General features: G+C 38.9%; 1 protein-coding gene across 1 annotated transcript in view; it reads left to right on the top strand.

The window, feature by feature from the left end:
• Window positions 1-18,423, top strand: part of LOC127410937 (trafficking protein particle complex subunit 12-like) — a 57,760-nt gene that overhangs the window by 33,131 nt on the left and 6,206 nt on the right. The window contains exons 6-10 of the mRNA XM_051646211.1: window positions 805-917; window positions 1,028-1,100; window positions 5,104-5,177; window positions 10,881-10,979; window positions 13,812-13,915. Coding sequence (XP_051502171.1) covers window positions 805-917; window positions 1,028-1,100; window positions 5,104-5,177; window positions 10,881-10,979; window positions 13,812-13,915 — 463 coding nt within the window. The remainder of the gene's footprint in view (window positions 1-804; window positions 918-1,027; window positions 1,101-5,103; window positions 5,178-10,880; window positions 10,980-13,811; window positions 13,916-18,423) is intronic.

Below are 18,423 nucleotides of genomic sequence, written 5' to 3'. Positions count from 1 at the left end.
CTGAGGACTCGCCCTTTTATTTCCCCCGTCTCTCACTGCGAACACAGAAACAAGCAATTTCCAGCAATTCATCTCAGGTGAGAACACTTACCGCTTACTCTCTTCCAGACGAACGCTCGACCATGCCCTCGCCTCCACAATAAATTAAACCACTGGATTCGTATGGATTACTTTTATGCTGCCTTTATGTGCTTTTTAGAGCTTCAAAGTTCTGCATCATTCACTTGCTCAGAGCTGAGATATTCAACTTTAAATCTTCATTTGGTATCTGCAGAAGAAAAAAGTCATGAGGGTGAGTAAATGATAAGAGAATTTTCATGTTTGTATGAACTATCCCTTCACCCAAAGGGAGATGTTACTGTAAAACGGGGTTAAGTGTTGTATAAAAAGCCCTTTTGATACTATATGTCTATAGGAACAAAAATTAGCATTCACCAGATATTGTAGTGGCAAGTTTTGCACAAGCAAGCAACTCTTTTAGAACAATATATGAAGTAATTTACAGAAATGTAGTAAAAATATGTTGGTATTTTGCAGAAACTTTGGCTAACATGGTGTAAGACTTAAGAGAGATAGCTAGATCAGTAAGTCTGCCCTGAGACACAGAAATGTAGAAAGAAAGAAGAGCAAAACATTTGCATATTGCTGTTAATTTGCCTTAAAGTTGCTTTAGTATGCAAAAGTTGTGAAACTCAACTTGTGAAAATGTACATTCTAAAATGTGAAATAAGATAGCATAAAAGAGTAATAAGACGTTAAAATGTTATGTTTATGTCATCCGTCTCTCTGCCTTGGACGTTCTAGGTTCAATGGTGCCATTCTCTATGCGTATCCTGCATGCTGAGCTCCCTCAGTACTTACAGAAGCCGCAGGAAACTCTGGACCGCCTGCACAGAATAAAGAGCGTCTGTCTGAAGGTGAGCACAGTCGAACACTGAACTCTCCACCCCAGCGGCGGCACATTCTCTGCAGCAATGCAATTAGTGTGGCTGTAATTAGTGCAATAAAACTTCTGTTCCCTTCACAGATCCTGAGTAACCTGCAAGAGGGTTTAGCTGAGGACGGCAGTATGGTGAACCTCAAACAGCAGAACAGACAAGGTACAGAGCACAGACATCTCTTTCTCCTCTCTAAACCTTCCCTGCTGCCCCTGTGAGGTGCGTTTAAGTGCCAGTGAACCAATATACATAGGACTGTGCATTTAAGACTCACTCATTCACTTGACATCATGTTCTAAAGCCTAATGAGCTGCCTACCTATGCAACAGTTTTAGGCTTCTGATGTGAAAACTGTTCCAAACAGTAGGCAGCAAAACTAGATTTTTACATTTAAGGAAATGTTAGCAGTGATTCAGTACTGAAAGGGATCTACAAAAATATTTTGCACATTTTCACTCTGTATTTGTGTGTGCTTTGTTTTTTTTATACTTGTTAGGATATTAGCTGTTAGCAACAGGTTAACATCAGATTGTCTATTGCAATCACAAGTCTCTTGTGCATGTCACATCGTGAGTGACTGTTAACAGATTCTGCCTGTGAAGAGCATTTCAAATCAGTCACTTAAGAGGTTCCTGTTTGGTTTGGATGCTGCTTTAGAAGGTGTCTATATAGACAGTAGACAACAAGGCAACTCACTAGGGTTTTAATAGAATATGCTTAAAAGCAGTGGGCTGTCATAAACTCATATGTGTTACTCCTACCTGACATAACACAATCTTTTGTCACATCTGCCGGTAGGTCATCCCCATCTACCTGGATCAGGGGAGGGAAACAAAAAAAAAATGTGGCACCTGCACGCCGTAACGGCAATCGTGCCAAATTAACAAAAACATTTAAAAAGAGAGGGAAAAGGCCAACACAGAGCGGCAGCGGGAGATAGAGAGGAGAGAGAGAGAAAAAAATAAATTCACTTGCCGGTTCTCCGATATGCCTTAGTCCGGTCCTCGGCCACTCCTCCACCCTCTGGTGGACGACAGCCGTGCCTCCCCGGGCGGATCGGAGGCAGTCCTCTGGCCCCTGGCAGACGGAACACCCCACTGCGTTTTCGGTGGACGGAAGGGTCTTCCCCGCCCCTGGCAGCGGTTCTCCCACTCCAGGCGGTCGGCCAGGACACCCTCCCCGCTCGTGGTCGGCGGTCTCAGACCCTGCCGCGTCCCCCGGCTCCTCCGTCCCCCGGCGGATGGCCGCGGCTGCTGCATTGGGGTGGATGGTAGTGGCAAGGACTCTACTAAGCCGCATCCCTCCTCCTTCCCTGGTTTCGGCACCAGTGTAACACATCAGTGTAAAGGAGGAGGTGAGAACCGGCTTGATAATATAAATAATAGTTTAATAATGGACTTAAACCAAAAGACACAAACACACACAGGTGTCGGACAGCTGTCCGTAACTCTCTCTCTCTGTCGCACTGCCGTCTCCAGTCGGCCTTTATCCCTCTCGGGCTAATCAGCCTGATTAGGAGCCGGGTGTGTAGAATCACGACCCGGCCCCACCCTCCGCCCTGCCACACTCAACTTAAATATATATAACTAACAGGTGATATTATTGAATTCTGCAATCAGAACTTTATATCTTAAAGGAATGTTCAGGGTTCAATACAAGCTAAGCTCAATCGACAGCATTTGTGGCAAAATATTGATTAGCACAAAAATTTATTTCGACTCGTCCCACCTTTTCTTTAAGCACAAATATGGTTTAAAGTGAGGTACTTGGAGGCCAATTTTTGAATGTTAAAATACTCACTTTTTCAAAGTATAGACACAAGACATAAACAATATGTGTGTTAACATGATTTTAGTGCGATAAAATCTACTAACCGCATCTGTGTAAAGTGTTACGTCCCGTGTTGTCTAATAGCCAATTTTACAACTTCGTTGCCATGACGATGTAGTGTCACCAAACAATAAAACCCTAAAATGACTATAAAAATGACAATATAAACAACTTTATAGCTCAAATAATACATGAGTTTGAAACGAAGAATTAATGTAAGTGCTTTTATAAAATTATAAACTTCACATTTCTGTGTTTAAACCCTCCAAAAATTGGCCACATTCACTTCCATTGTAAACGCCTCACTGTAACCTCCATTTTTGCTTTTTTTTTTTTAAGAGGAGAGACGAGTCAAAATACATTTTTGTGGTAATCAATATTATGCTACAAATGCTGTTGATTGAGCTTGACTTGTATTGAATCCAGAACATTCCTTTAAAGCATTTTGTTTTTTAAATAGCTTCAATGTAGTTTGCAACTTTTTGTAAGTAACTTGTCGTGTAGCTTCGTAAAAACTTTTATTTGAAAGAGTAGCTTGACTGTAGATTTCTACAGATTCAGAGTAGCTTTCCCAACACTGACTGGAAAGATATCGTTCACCCAAAAATGCTATTTCTGTACATTATTTACCTTCATTCCAGTTCGTTCCAACCTATTTTTTCTGTGGATCACAAAATCAGAAATTGTGGAACACGTTAACACATTACTTTTGCAAGCAATGCCAGTACATAGTGACCACCTTTTTCAATCTCCAAAAGAAAAATTGTATTGCATACAATATGCATTGTATATCAAGTCTTCTGAAGTCATACAATAGCTGTGTGTAAGAAACAGACAGAAATTTAGGTTGTTATTCACTGAAAACCTTCCCCCTCGCTGCAGTTCTCAAATCTAATTTGCGATTTTGTTCATTTAAAATATGGTGCCTTTGACAGCCTACTCTACTTGTCATGCCAGGTTTTACATTATTTTATCCATACATTTTTTCCGCATTGATGGATTGTTAAATCCCTATTATTGACACCATAAAAGTCATTAGTTCTTGCAAGTGTCTCGCATAACTCAACACAGCTTGCCAGCATTTTGACTATGCAGAATAAAGATAAAGAGGAAAAAAGACTCATTACATGTTTTATTCGATTTTAATAAAGATTTCTTCATCTAGGTGAGGGTGGACACCTCTTTTCTCAAGTTTTTAGCTCTGTTCCAAAACTTAGTGATCTGCCTACCCAGACAGCATTTTAAGTCATCATAGGCTCACTCCAAACATGAAGAATACTCCAAACACTATGCAAGATAAAATTCTGCCTGACATGATGTGTTTCCAATGCATTGTGTGATTTACTTGTTTTAGTCGAGGGGAGGGTCTCTGATTTTGTGACTAGTACTACTACACACATTCCACTCTACATCAATGTATTGATGCATACAAATAAAAAAGTTTCAAGGGGAATGCTCATAGTTTAATGCTCATTTTGGTCAAGTATCTGTATTAAATTAACTTAAGATACACATTCATGTATATTTATTTGAAGACTATTCTTTCCAAGTGAAGTACCTGTCACTGCATACCAAAGACGTTCCATAAAGTGTTGTGCTTGTATATGCATGAGGCTTTTCCAAAAAATGTTGCACGGTTATTTTCTTTTAAAGCTGCATGTAACCAGCAAAGTTTAAAACTATTGTTTTAGCACAGTGTTGATTGACAGGCGAGTGGGTGGGGCTTTGCAGCTGTCCGGGACGAATCAGGACAGATTATTGCTTTGTTATGTACTTCATTTACACCATTATTTGTAGTAGCGCCATCCACTTGTGATTGAATCGCCCGAAACACATCTTTACACCAGGTGTAACTGGAGTCTCCATTAGAATGCTGCCTATATAGGCAGTTCACTAGGTTTGAAACAGGGCTGTTGTATTTTAATTGTGATGTACTTTAGAAAAATTGTCTTAATATTGTTGTCTGTTTATGTGCCAAGCCAGAAGAGGAATCGTGATGATGCAGTTCCTCTGTTTAGCTGTGGTCACTGTGTCAGTAATCAGGCATCAGCTGAAGTGTGTTTATGTACAGTTATGTACAGTACACACACACACACACACACACACACACACACACACACACACACACACATAAGAGATCAGAACGGTTGGATGATGGAGGTCTTCAGTGAACCACAGAGGGAAAATAAGTGTGATGACCAGTGACTTTTCTTATTCACTGTGATTCCCATAGCAGACAAAATAATTGAGTGTTTGGAACCAGGAAAAGGAGGGGAAAACTGCCATTTCCAAATCCATTTTCACAGTCTGTCTCTCTGTCTGCTGTGTGTTTCAGCGTCGCTGCAGCTGTGGAGGTCTCGTCTGAGCAGGGCGATGTACTCCATGGCAAACTGTCTGCTGATGATGAAGGTACTTGGGTGGGAGAGACGAGCTGCAGCAGAGATGAGCTGCTGTTATTTCACACATACAGATGTCTGCTTTATATAATATAACTACCGTACAATCCATATCTCAAATTTCAGTATTAAAATGAAATATGGCATACACTATATATGAGGGTTTCTGCAACTTTGAGCACATTCATGTCCCAAGTATGCATAGATTTTTACTGTTTAGGCCTTGTCCCAGAACCAGACTTTCAATATAAAAATATAAACTATTACATGTTTAAAACAATGATCATCTAAACAAAGAGTGAAAGACAATACACCATTTCAATATTTATTTTATGAAAATGGTTTCTATCAATTTTTCAAACATTTTCAATTTTCTAACAATTTTGCCCCTAATAACGTTTATCGAAAACCTAGTGTACTTGTTAGCGAAGTGGACAAAAGTGTCAAGAGCACGCTTGAGATGAAATACGATACAAGGGATGTCATTTGTGAGCAGAATATTTTTGTGGGGCGTCATTTCCAATCAAGCTGTAATTTTGCCAGATTTAGCAAAAAGTGTGAAAATATTATTTAATTGTGTGTATTTACGATACATTCAACAGGGTTTCTGCAGGTTTTATGAAGCTAAATTTAAGATGTTTTTTTAAGACCTTTTAAAGACCAACTAAAGAAAATTTAAGGAATAAATTCAAGGGAACACAATACGTCAGGGGTACTCAATAGGCGGACTCCGGTCCGGATCCGGACCGAAGGACAATTAAATCTGGACCGAGCTCTGAATCTTTGTGCTAGTTATCTGACACAAGTGATTGTGTAAGCGTACGTGTATACACGTGCGGAGCAGGAATAAATAGCGTTCAGTGCTAGAGAGAAACATTTCTCTCTGAAGCGGGAATGAAGTGCGTTCAGCGCTACCTTTGCTGGGAAGGAAATGTAGAGACCGGACCTTTTGGAACTTTAATTTGAGTACCCTTGGTCTACATCATAGCCCTTTTCTTCAGTCACTTGTTTCCCTGAAAGACGTAATGCAGTCATGTGTTGACTTACATTTATGTTCTTGCTCTTGGCAGATACCTTAAACAAATGCTTTAACAGGTAGTTAAAGGGCAGTTCACCCAAAAATGACATTTCTGTCATTAGTCACCCTCAAGTCTGTTTGAATTTGCCTCTTTCATAGAACACCAAAGGAGATGTTAGGCAGTGTGTCTCCGTCACCATTCACTGTACCTGCATCTTACTTTCCATACAATAAAAGTGAATGGTGACTAAAACTAACATCCTCCCTAACATCTCCTTTTAAGTTCCATGGAAGAAAGACATACAGGTTTGCAACAAAACGAAGGTGAGTAAGTGATTACAGAAATGTCATTTTTGAGTGAACTATCACTTTAAGAGTACAAGTCAACACTCAGCCGTTAGGCTACATTAAAAATTTACATTTTATGAATGAAATCCTGAGAGAACCTTGCTTATAAAATATGTATATTAAAGATAGATTGATAATAACATTTTAATTTTATGTCTATTATTAATATTATAGTATTAATATTACTATCATTATTATGTATATTACATATTTATTAAAACTGCTCTAGGGAGATGAGAGATGTAGCCTAATAGCTGTTTAAGTGTGTCTTTTCACTCTGCAGCTGAGCAGTTCTGGTTGCACACAAGGCAATTTGTAATTTTTTTGCTATTTCTGCCTTTCTTGGTGCTGTATTTTTATGATGGAGCGCCACGGTATGAAAGGCGGCAAAATTTGATCGCTCCAACGTTGCGCACTTGCAATGTTGACAGCTTTGATGATTACGGCCCCTAACCACATCCTCCACAGTTTTAGCAATAAATGCGTTAATATGCGTTATTAATAAACATTTTATATCCTTTCTTATATGCTGAAATTAGAACTTTCCTGACCCCTGACTTATAAAAAAATAAAAAATACATCTTTTATATGTTAAATATATTTATTTGTATTTTTTCGATTATTTGTCTTTATCTTATGTATACATTTTGGTTGGTATATACGTTTTTTTTGTTGTTGTTTTTTTTTTTTGGCCTTCACCTGTACTTGTCTTTATGACTCAGTGATTGTATTCATACATTGTTTGATCTTATTGAACATTTATCTAGAAAAAAACAATCCACAGTTTTAGCACCATAGGCACATTTTCCAACTTATATCAATATATATATATAAACTCAGCAAAAAAGAAACGTCCTCTCACTTTCAACTGCTTTTATTTTCAGCAAACTTAACATGTGTAAATATTTGTACGAACATAAAAAGATTCAACAACTAAGACATAAGCTTAACAAGTTTCACAGACATTTGACTAACAGAAATGGAATAATGTGTGTAAATCAAAAGTAACAGTCAGTATCTGCATTAAGTACTGCAGTGCATCTCCTCCTCATGGACTGCACCAGATTTGCCAGTTCTTGCTGTGAAATGTTTCCCCACTCTTCCATCAAGGCACTTGCAAGTTCCCGGACATTTCTGGGGGGAATGGCCCTAGCCCTCACCCTCCGATCGAACAGGTCCACGACGTGCTCAATGGGATTGAGATCTGGGCACTTCGCTGGCTATGGCTGAACATTGACATTCCTGTCTTGCAGGAAATCACGCACAGAACGAGCAGTATGGCTGGTGACATTGTCATGCTGGAGGGTCATGTCAGAATGAGCCTGCAGGAAGGGTACCACATGAGGGAGGAGGATGTCTTCCCTGTAAGGCACAGTGTTGAGATTGCCTGCAATAACAACAAGCTCAGTCCGATGATGCTGTGACCGCCCCAGACCATGACGGACCCTCCACCTCCAAATCGATCCCGCTCCAGAGTACAGACCTCGGTGTAACGCTCATTCCTTCAGCGATAAACGCGAGTCCGACCATCACCCCTGGTGAGACAAAACCGTGACTCGTCAGTGAAGAGCACTTTTTGCCAGTCCTGTCTGGTCCAGCGAAGGTGGGTTTGTGCCCATAGGCGACGTTATTTCTGGTGATGTCTGGTAAGGACCTGCCTTACAACAGGCCTACAAGCTCTCAGTCCAGCCTCTCTCAGCCTATTGCAGACAATCTGAGCACTGATGGAGGGATTGTGTGTTCCTGGTGTAACTCGGGCAGTTGTTGTTGCCATCCTGTACCTGTCCCACAGGTGTGATATTCGGATGTACCGATCCTGTGCAGCTGTTGTTACACATGGTCTGCCACTGCAAGGACGATCAGCTGTCCTTCCTGTCTCCCTGTAGCGCTGTCTTAGGCGTCTCACAGTACGGACATTGCAATTTATTGCCCTGGCCACATCTGCGGTCCTCATGCCTCCATGCAGCATGCCTAAGGCACGTTCACGCAGATGAGCAGGGACCCTGGGCATCTTTCTTTTGTTTTTCAGAGTCAGTAGAAAGGTCTCTTTAGTGTCCCAAGTTTTTATAACTGTGACCTTAATTGCCTACCGTCTGTATGCTGTTAGTGTCTTAATGACCGTTCCACAGGTGCAGGTTCATTAATTGTTTATGGTTCATTGAACAAGCATAGAAAACATTGTTTAAACCCTTTACAATAAAGATCTGTAAAGTTATTTGGATTTTTACACAATTATCTTTAAAATACAGTGTCCTGAAAAAGGGACGTTTCTTTTTTTGCTGAGTTTATATATAATGAAATTAGCAATCTGGAACGATTTCACCGTGACGCCATCTTAAATATGGGACAAATAATTTTTATCTTTAAATATGGGACGATCCCGTATTTTACGGGACAGGTGGCAACCCTAGCAAGACATTGCTTTTTTGTTGTTGTTGTTGTTGTCTTGTGTTATCTCTAACATACTGGAATGGGGAAGAAAACAAGAAGTTATTCATATAATATTACTTACATCAAATATTTATTTTTTCAGTTATTTAGCTATTGCTATTTCCCCTAATTATATCACTAAATAATATCACTATATTTTCCAAAGCCTTGCACAGAACCCATGGCACTGAAGCTTTGATACAGTAGTGTTTATTCAGATTGAGAGTGTCAGTGGTGAAAATGAATGCTTGCTTTTTACCATGTTACACAGTGCCATCTGCTGGATGGAGAAAAAAAAAACCCAGCCAAAACAAAGAAACTCCTAATTTTTCTTTGAAATTATTTTTGAAGGGGACTCTTTTCTTTAAAAAATGTAGTAGAATTTTTTCTTTAATTAAAGTCCCACCAAGTCTGTTAAAGAGCTTTATTAATTCTTAAAACCTTCATGAATGTAACACTTGTTGGAGGGACGAGAGGAGAGAGGGTGGATCTAGATGCAGATTCTTTTAATAATAAGCAAAATGAAGATGATACACAAGGAAGGTTATTAACTCAGACGATACAGCAACAAAACACTACAGCCTTATTAGGGTAACAAGGACGAGAACTGACCCGGAACAACTAACTGAAACGTTGGCTGTGTCTCGTTTGGAAGGATGCGTCCTCCGGAGGTCGCATTTGTCAGCCGCATACGTCATCGAGGCTGTCTGGTTTCATTTTTTTTTGTGTGTGTGTGTGTCTTTCTTTTTCTTCTTTTTTCATCTTTTGTCAATGCCTTTTATGTATATGCACTTACATTTATACAATTGTTAACCTTTTTTGCATTCCCAATCAAAAAATAAATAAAAAAATGAAATGAGACACAGCCATAGGGTATAAATACACATGACATGATGAAGAGGCAGCTGACCTGTTTAATATTATTGTCTTCATATACGCTGTAAAATAATAATAATTAAAAAAAAACAATATAAAAAAAATATTTGTTATAAAATAGCAATAAATACATTTTCAGAGGTACCTTTATATTCTTGACCTTTTTAGGGTTGAATGTGTATATCTGCTAAAGTTTTATTAAAGGGATAGTTCACCCAAAAATGAAAATTCTCTCATCATTTACTCACACTCTTGCCATCCCAGATGTGTATGACTTTCTTTCTTCACAAATGAAGATTTTTAGAAGAATATCTCAGCTCTGTTGATCCATACAATACAAGTCAACAGGGTCCAAAACTTTGAAGCTCAGAAAGCATATAAAGACAGCATAAAAGTAATCCATACGACTCCAGTTTTAAAATCCATGTCTTCAGAAGTGATATGATATGGGTGAGAAACAGATCAATATTTACGTCCTTTTTTACTATAAATTCTCCTCTCTGTCCAGTAGCTGGCAATATGCATGAAGAATGTGAATCACCAAAAAACAAAAGAAGAAGAATGTGAAAGTGGAGATTTATAGTAAAAAAAAAAAGAGGCATTTATTGACAGGTCGCCGTTTTTGTTTTGTGTTGTTTACTGCACAGTTTATCTATGATTTGGTTGAGTGAATATCAACAAAAGCTACGGTTCTTTCATCATACAAAGTGATCGTATGCCTTCAGAAGCCTTGGAATACGACACATGAGTCGCATTGACCACTTTTTTGACACTTTTGTGTGTTTTAGTAACTGTTAAAGTGAGACAGTATATACGTCTTTGTGTTGAATTCAGCCAACGAGACTTTCATTAAATTATTTCCATGAAAGAAAGTGATACAGGTTTGGAACAACATGAGGGTGAGTAAATCATGACAGTTTTTGTTTGTTTTGGTGAACTAACAGACATTGATAAAAGCCATTTCATTGAGTCTTTAAGCCGTTTTTATTCCTGTTAAAAAATTCCTGTTTATTCCTCTCTGTGTTTGTCTCTCCTCATATGAAGGACTATGTTCTGGCAGTGGAGACATATAAATCCATTATCGAGTATGAGCCAGAGCAAAAAGTGCAGCTGCTGAGTGGAATCGGACGCATTTTCTTACAGGTAACACCAGGGACATCTCCATTCCACTGCAATGCTAATCTGACCTTATGAAGCTCACTGGATCATACACCATAGAGCATGAATGGGTTTAAAAAGAGTTAAAAAAAAGATGCTAAATTGGCTGCTGGTTGGTTGGTCAATACAGCATTCCAGCTTTACTCATCTACACAAAAATAGAATTTTTATACCTTATTATATTATTATAAATTATAAAAATATTGGAACCTTGGTAAATATGAGCAAAGAAGGCTGTGAAAATGTATCCTTTTGATCTTTCATTTAACAAATTCACAAAAATCGAACGTTTAATTGAAGTAAAACAACTGAAAAGGGGGAAATATCTCATTATTAAATAAATATATATCTCCAAAACACATTGGCCACAATTATTGGCACCCCTAGAAATTCTTATGAGTAAAATATATCTGAAGTATATTCCCATTTATATTTTAAATTTTTTAGTGCACCTGGGTGACTAGGAACATGAAATTGTTCATTCATGAATTCCTGTTTCACAAGGTATGAAGTAACACACAGGCTAAATTCCATTAATCATCAGTCACAGTGGGTTAGACTATAGAATATAGTTCTGATGTGTGGCAAAAGTTTGTTGAGCTTCACAAAATAGGAAATGGCTATAAGAAAATAGCCAAAGCATTGAAAATGCCCATTTCCACCATCAGGGCAATCAGCTGGAGATCTTAAGATTCAGCCTGGAAGAGGACGCGTGTCTATATTATCTCCAAGCACAGTGAGGAGGATGGTTCAAGTGGCCAAAGAATCTCCAAGGATCACAGCTGGAGAATACCAATAATTAGTTGTCTTGGGGTCAGAAAATCTATTAAAAAAATCAGACATCACCACAAGATGTTTGGGAGTGTTTCAAGAAAAAAAGCCTCTGCTCTCATCCAACAACAAATTCAAGTGTCTCCAGTTTTCCAGACACTACTGGAACTTCAAATGGGACCGGGTTCTGTGGTCAGAAGAAACAAAAATAGAGCTTTTTGGCAGCAAACACCAGAGATGGGTTTGGCGCACACAGAAATGAAGTACCCAATGCCCGCCCGGTTAAATGTGGTGCTGGATCTTTAATGTTGTGGGGCTGTTTTTCTGCCAGAGGTCCTGGACATCTTGCTCGGATACATGGCATCACGGACTCTATCATATACCAACAGATAAAAAAAATCACAATCTGGCTGCCTCTGCCAGAAAGCTTATAATGGGCCCTGGTTGGATCTTCCATCAGGACAATGATCCAAAACAAACATCAAAATCAACACAAAAATGGTTCACTGACCACAAAATCAAGGTTCTGCCATGGTCATCCCAGTCCCCTGACCTGAACCCCATAGAAAACCTGTGGGGTGAACTGAAGAGGAGAGTCCACCAACATGGACCTCTGAATTTGAAGGATCTGGAGAGATTCTGTATGGAGGAATGGTCTCAGAACCCTTGCCAGGTGTTCTCCAACCTCATTAGGCATTATAAGAGAAGACTCCAGAACTGTTATCTTGGCAAAGGGAGTATGAAAAAAGTATTGAATAAAAGGGTGCCAATAATTCTGGCCAATGCATTTTATAGAAAAATATTTATTTAATAAAGAGAGATTTCCCCTGTTTCAATTGTTTTACGTCAATTAAAGGTTAGATTTTTGTGAACTTTTTGAATGAAAGATAAGGATAAACCATGCAGATATTTTTTCACAGCCTTCTTTGCTCATAATTACCAAGGGTGCCAATATTTTGGCCACTGCTGTATATATCTGGGGGCCTTTCTCAACTAATGTTGATTATATGTGATTAATTGCGATTAATTTGATTGAATTAGCGGCATATCATTTAATTAATTCAGTTAAAAATTTGAATCGATTGACAGCTCTAATAAATAGAGTTTGAAATGTAGCCTTAGAACTTTTCCCATCTATCTAGAAGTGGCTATATATGGTGGCATTATCAATAACGTGCTTAAAACTGAGCGCCGAGTCCCGTGTAGGACAAACAGAATAAAATTGCGTATTTTTGCGAATCACCTTTTTAACTCTGGACTGTTTTTGCACTTGTGCACATACACTTATCGCTTGAGAACAGTCAACGTCTCTCCACATCTTGCACTGCAGAAGAACATGGGTGCAAAAAGCATAATGTTATGTAAAACTTGTAAATAGATCAATCATTTGAAATAAAACAATTGTAATTTTCCATACTCACATAGCACAGTATAAAAATCACTGTTCAGGTTGAAGGATGCCACGTAATGAATTTGCTTTATTTAATAAAGTTTTAAATGAAAATGTATGTCTTTTTTTTTTTTTTTACTATTTAGTAACTGTTTTATAAAAGCAATAAGTCACTCGAGGCTGTGATATATTGTGAAAATAGTCATGGTATCTCATACCTTATTGCTTTAATGCAATACAGAAGCCTTCATTATGGACCATTTCTGTATCTTTACAATAAAGTGGTTTAACTCAAAGAGAAGAAAGGAGAACTGAAAGAGAATGGTTTTCACTTGGAGAAGAAGCATTCATTTTAAACCGCTGTTAGTTTCATTTGGACTAGGTCAAATAGAGTATGGTATTATGTAGTTTTAGTTGGGATATGCAATATTTACCTAAACAAACAAACAAGTCCTTATTGCACAAAACTGAACGTTACATTGTCTTTGAGATGTGAAACTTGGTGTTTTCTTGCACTGCAGGATTTTTAAAGCATTTCAAACTAAAGATTTCACAGTATTCATTTCTGAAGATAGTCAAGCAACCCATTTGTTAGCTCTTCATTTTATATTTCCACACAGACACTGTAATTATCATGCTGTTTATTCATATTTTAGATCGGCGACATCAGAACTGCTAAGAAGTATTTTCAGGATGTGGAAAAGGCCTGTCAATCAAAGGGAATAACACCTAATGAAGACACCTCAGTTCTGATGAACAGGTAGAATACAGAGTGCTGAGTGAGAGGAACTAGAGTCATGTTGGTGATTTCTTGAAATCTTTGCTAGGTTACACTGTTTACACGTTCAGTCAACTCCTTTGTGTTTAAAGGTGCACTCGGTACTTTTTTCCTCATTAAAATTTTTACTCTTAAAAAAAAAAAAAAAAAAGAAGAATTTTAATTCTGAAATTTATGTATGAAATCATGAGCACTCACATCAGATGAGGACTCTAGTCGTATCAGTAACCTTATAAAAGTTGTTTTGTTCTACATGTAGATGGTTCCCTCATGGGGGCAGCCATATTAGTCAAGTCAAGTCATTTTTATTTGTATCGCGCTTTTCACAACACACATCGTTTCAAAGCAGCTTTACAGAAAATCATGCATTAACAGAAAATGAAACTGTGATATTTATTAAGTCTTAGTCATCATTGTGTAGTTTGATTAAATATGATTGTAAATTGTGTACAAAAAATAAGTAATTAAATAATAATTGTATTCAGAACCCCAGTGAGCAAGCTGAAGGTGAATGTGGCAAGGAACACAAAACTCCATAAGATGTATTGGAGAAAAATAACCTTGAGAGAAACCAGGCTCACTGTGGGGGCCAGTTCCCCTCTGGCTAAACAACATGAATATAATGCCAATATTAGTTATTTGTGTGCAGTGCAAGTCATGGTTTAAAATTATTAAACTAAGTAAGTGTTAAGGTCCAGTGTTTATGCAAAGATTTTGTAAGAACTGTAAGATTAATGACTAATGTCTTTGAAGTCCATCCTGGATTAACTGCAGTAGTTCACATAGATGCATTGTCCTTTGTTAGTTGGCTGATGAAGGCTTTTGTTGGCAATTAATTGATAGTCTATGTATTCCATTTCAAGAGTGTACTCCATCATTAGACTGAGATGATGCAGGCAGAGATCAGCGATGTGCATCGCAGTTCAACCAGCAAGTCATTTCGGTTAGGTTCAGTGGGTTCCATCCTAAGTCCAAGGTTCAGGCAGTGGAATATGAAGTATCCAATGTCTTACGGTTAGTGTTGGCATCATTTCATCCTCTGAAGTCCATCGTAATAGACTGAAGTGATGTCTGGCTGGCACTGGCTGCATTTAGTCATCATCATTCTGCGACTCGTAACAGCGGAGTCGGACACCAAGCAGGAACAGAGCTGGATCTGTCCAGCTCTGGTAACCTGGGGATATGAATCCCGAGGTTGAGACAGGGAAACAAACAGAATAATATTAGTGTAGATGCCATTCAATTTATTGCCCGAGTTATAGATTATGATAAATGTTTCTGGTTCCAGCAGACCTAACTAAAGCAGCCTAATTGTGAGTTGATGGATAAATTAGGTGTATGCCTGGCTAAATAGATGAGCCTTTAGTCTAGACTTAAACTGAGTGAGTGCGTCTGCATCCCGAACATTGTTAGGGAGACTATTCCATAGTTTAGGAGCCAAATAAGAAAAGGATCTACCTCCATTTGTGGATTTTGATATTCTAGGCCAGGGGTCGGCAACCTATGGCAGGGGTAATCACTGGCATGCCAGCAATGGTGAGAGAGGAGTAGACTATTATATTTATATGAAATTCCACACCTGCATTCCAGTTTGCATCTTGATGTAATCCTTCCTCATGATCACGCAGCATGTTTTCTTGAGCTGAACTGACATAAGTTAAGATATATTTAAGATTCCACACAATTTCGTGATCAGTAATCAAATAAGCAAATTTGTAACATTAACTGTGTTAACTCATTTTGTACAAAAGGACAGGTTTTCTTTCATTAAAGCACTTTCACAAGATGCTCTGTGAAAATTCACATGCAGGATCATGATTATATCATAATCATGAGGTTTTGCACAAATGTTTCACTCAAACTGTTATGCTGATAATATAATTTGTAATGAAAAATAAACGATTAAATTAGAAAAATGCAAAATAGAAACATTTTCACAAGTGGACTCAAACTTCAGAAAATCACATACATGCACATACACCGATCAGCCACAACATTAAAACCATCTGCCTAATATTGTGTAGGTCCCCTCGTGCTGCCAAAACAGCGCCAACCCGCATCTCAGAATATATATATATATATATATATATATATATATATATATATATATATATATATATATTCAGAATATATATATTCTTCTCACCACAATTGTACAAATTTGTCAGTTTGAAACAGTCTGGCCATTCTCTGTTGAACTCTCATCAACAAGGCATTTCTGTCCACAGAACTGCTGCTCACTGGATATTTTTTGTTTTTGACACCATTCAGTAAATTCTAGAGACTGTTGTGTGTGAAAATCCCATGAGATCAGCAGTTACAGAAATACTCAAATCAGCCCATCTGGCACCAACTATAAATAAAAAATAAAAAAATGGCACTCCATGTCAAAAAGGTTGCCGACCACTGTTCTAGGAACTATTAACAGACCAGAATTTTGTGATCGTAATGAACGTGATGGAATATAGCATGGTAGAAGGTAACTTAAGTACTGCAGAGCTAGACCATTCAAAGCTTTGTACGTAGTTAACAGAATTTTAAAATTAATCCGAAATTTAACAGGTAGCCAATGTAATGACAGTAAAATGGGGCTAATATGATCATATTTCTTGGTTCTAGTCAGCACTCTGGCTGCTGCATTTTGAACCAATTGAAGTTTATTTATTGAACTTGCTGGACATCCTCCCAGTAATGCATTACAATAATCTAGTCTTAAGGGCATGAACGCAAAAATTAGTTTTTCGGCATCAGCAACAGAGAGCATGTGCTAAGTTACGCTTAGCAATATTTCTGAGGTGGAAGAATTCTGTTCTACAAACATTGGAAATTAGATTTTCAAAGGACAGATTGGTATCAAATATAACATTGAATTTCTTCGCTGTAGAAGACGACGTAACAGTACATCCATCGAGAATCTAATTATATTTTAGCTGCTTATTTTTTTAGAGGTTTTTGGCCCAATAATTAGTACCTCTGTTTTGTCAGAATTGAGTAGAAGGAAATTTCTGGCCATCCAATATTTGATTTCAATGATACACTGCTAATATGGCGAATTGTAAAATTTCATTGGGTTTCGAAGAAATATGAAGTTGGGTATCGTCGGCATAAGAGTGGAAACTTATTCCACGATTCCTGATTATATCTCCCAGGGGAAGCATATATAAGGAGAAAAGCAGAGGCCCTAAAACTGATCCCTGTGGCACTCCATACTTTTGTTTGATTTGACAATTCCTCGTTTACACAGACACAGTGGAAGTGGTGTGCTAAATAGGACCTAAACCATGCTAATGCAAGTTCACAAATGCCAACATAATTCTCAAGCCTGTTCAAGAGAATATCGCGATCTATGGTGTTGAAGGCAGCACTAGGTCTCCGCGGTAATGTGCTCAACAAGCCACATGATAAGATGTGCGGATTGACGGTCTCAGACGTGGAGGCAACTGAGATTCCTCCTCCGCCACCTGGATTGAAGCGAGTCACTACGCCACCACAAGGACTTAGAGCGCAATGGGAATTGGGCATTCCAAATTGAGGTTCAAGAGGTTCTGAGATTACAGGGAATATCTCTTTTAAGAGCTTAGTTTGTATTAGATCTAACATACATTTTGTGGCTTTTTTTGTTTTGATAAGTTTTGTTAGCTCTTCATGACTGTGATGAGGAGGAGGGCATGGCTGGGCCGTAACGATGGATGCCCAGAATCAACCCAGTCAGCTGGGAGAGGGATAAAGAGGAGCCGGGGATGCCAGTTCGAGAGAGAGAGAGATGCATGCAGCAGTGTTCGTGTGTGTGCGCTTTTACTTTATGCTGGAAATCAGTTTTATGTTGTGTTTTGTTTAATTAAAAGCCATCCGCCAGGAGGTGGAGGAGGCCACTGCCGTCCGCCAGGTGCGGAGGAACCTGCTGCCATCCGCCAGGAGGCGGAGGAGGGGGCAGTAGGCAGTGCAGCTGGCTGAGGACCATGTGGCAGCGTGGTTGGAAACCAGAGTTTTTTTTCTTTTTCCTCTCTCTCTCTCCTCTCTCTCCGGCTCTCCCACTCTCTTCCTTCCTCCCCTCGTCCTACTCTGATTTCCAGGAGGTAGGGAAAGGGCAACAACTACCCTCCAGGAAGGGAGGGGTGGGGGGGAGTAAGTCAGGCCAGAGGTTTCCCCGGCCTGAATCGGGCGTTGGGGGTATGTGACGAGGAGGAGGGGTGGCCGGGCCGTAATGATGGACGCCCAGCACTGAATCAGCCCAATCAGTCGGGAGAGGGATAAAGAGGAGGGGATGCCAGTTTGAGAGAGAGAGAGAGACACACACAGCAGTGTTCGTGTGTGTGCGCTTTTGTGTTATGTTGGAAAGCAGTTTTATGTTGTGTTTTGTTTAAATAAGTATTTTGGTTGTATAACCCAGTTCCTGCTTCCTTCTTTCCCGATGAACAAGAGGTATGTCTGCCACAATGTCCTATGACAGTGAGGAATTGAAGTTGCTCGTGAGGAAAATTATGAGACAC

This window comes from Myxocyprinus asiaticus, chromosome 20 (genome assembly GCF_019703515.2).
Source record: "Myxocyprinus asiaticus isolate MX2 ecotype Aquarium Trade chromosome 20, UBuf_Myxa_2, whole genome shotgun sequence".
NCBI lineage: Eukaryota > Metazoa > Chordata > Actinopteri > Cypriniformes > Catostomidae > Myxocyprinus > Myxocyprinus asiaticus.
The sequence above is the reverse complement of the archived record's forward strand: the minus strand, read 5'-3'. Positions and strand labels throughout refer to the sequence as shown.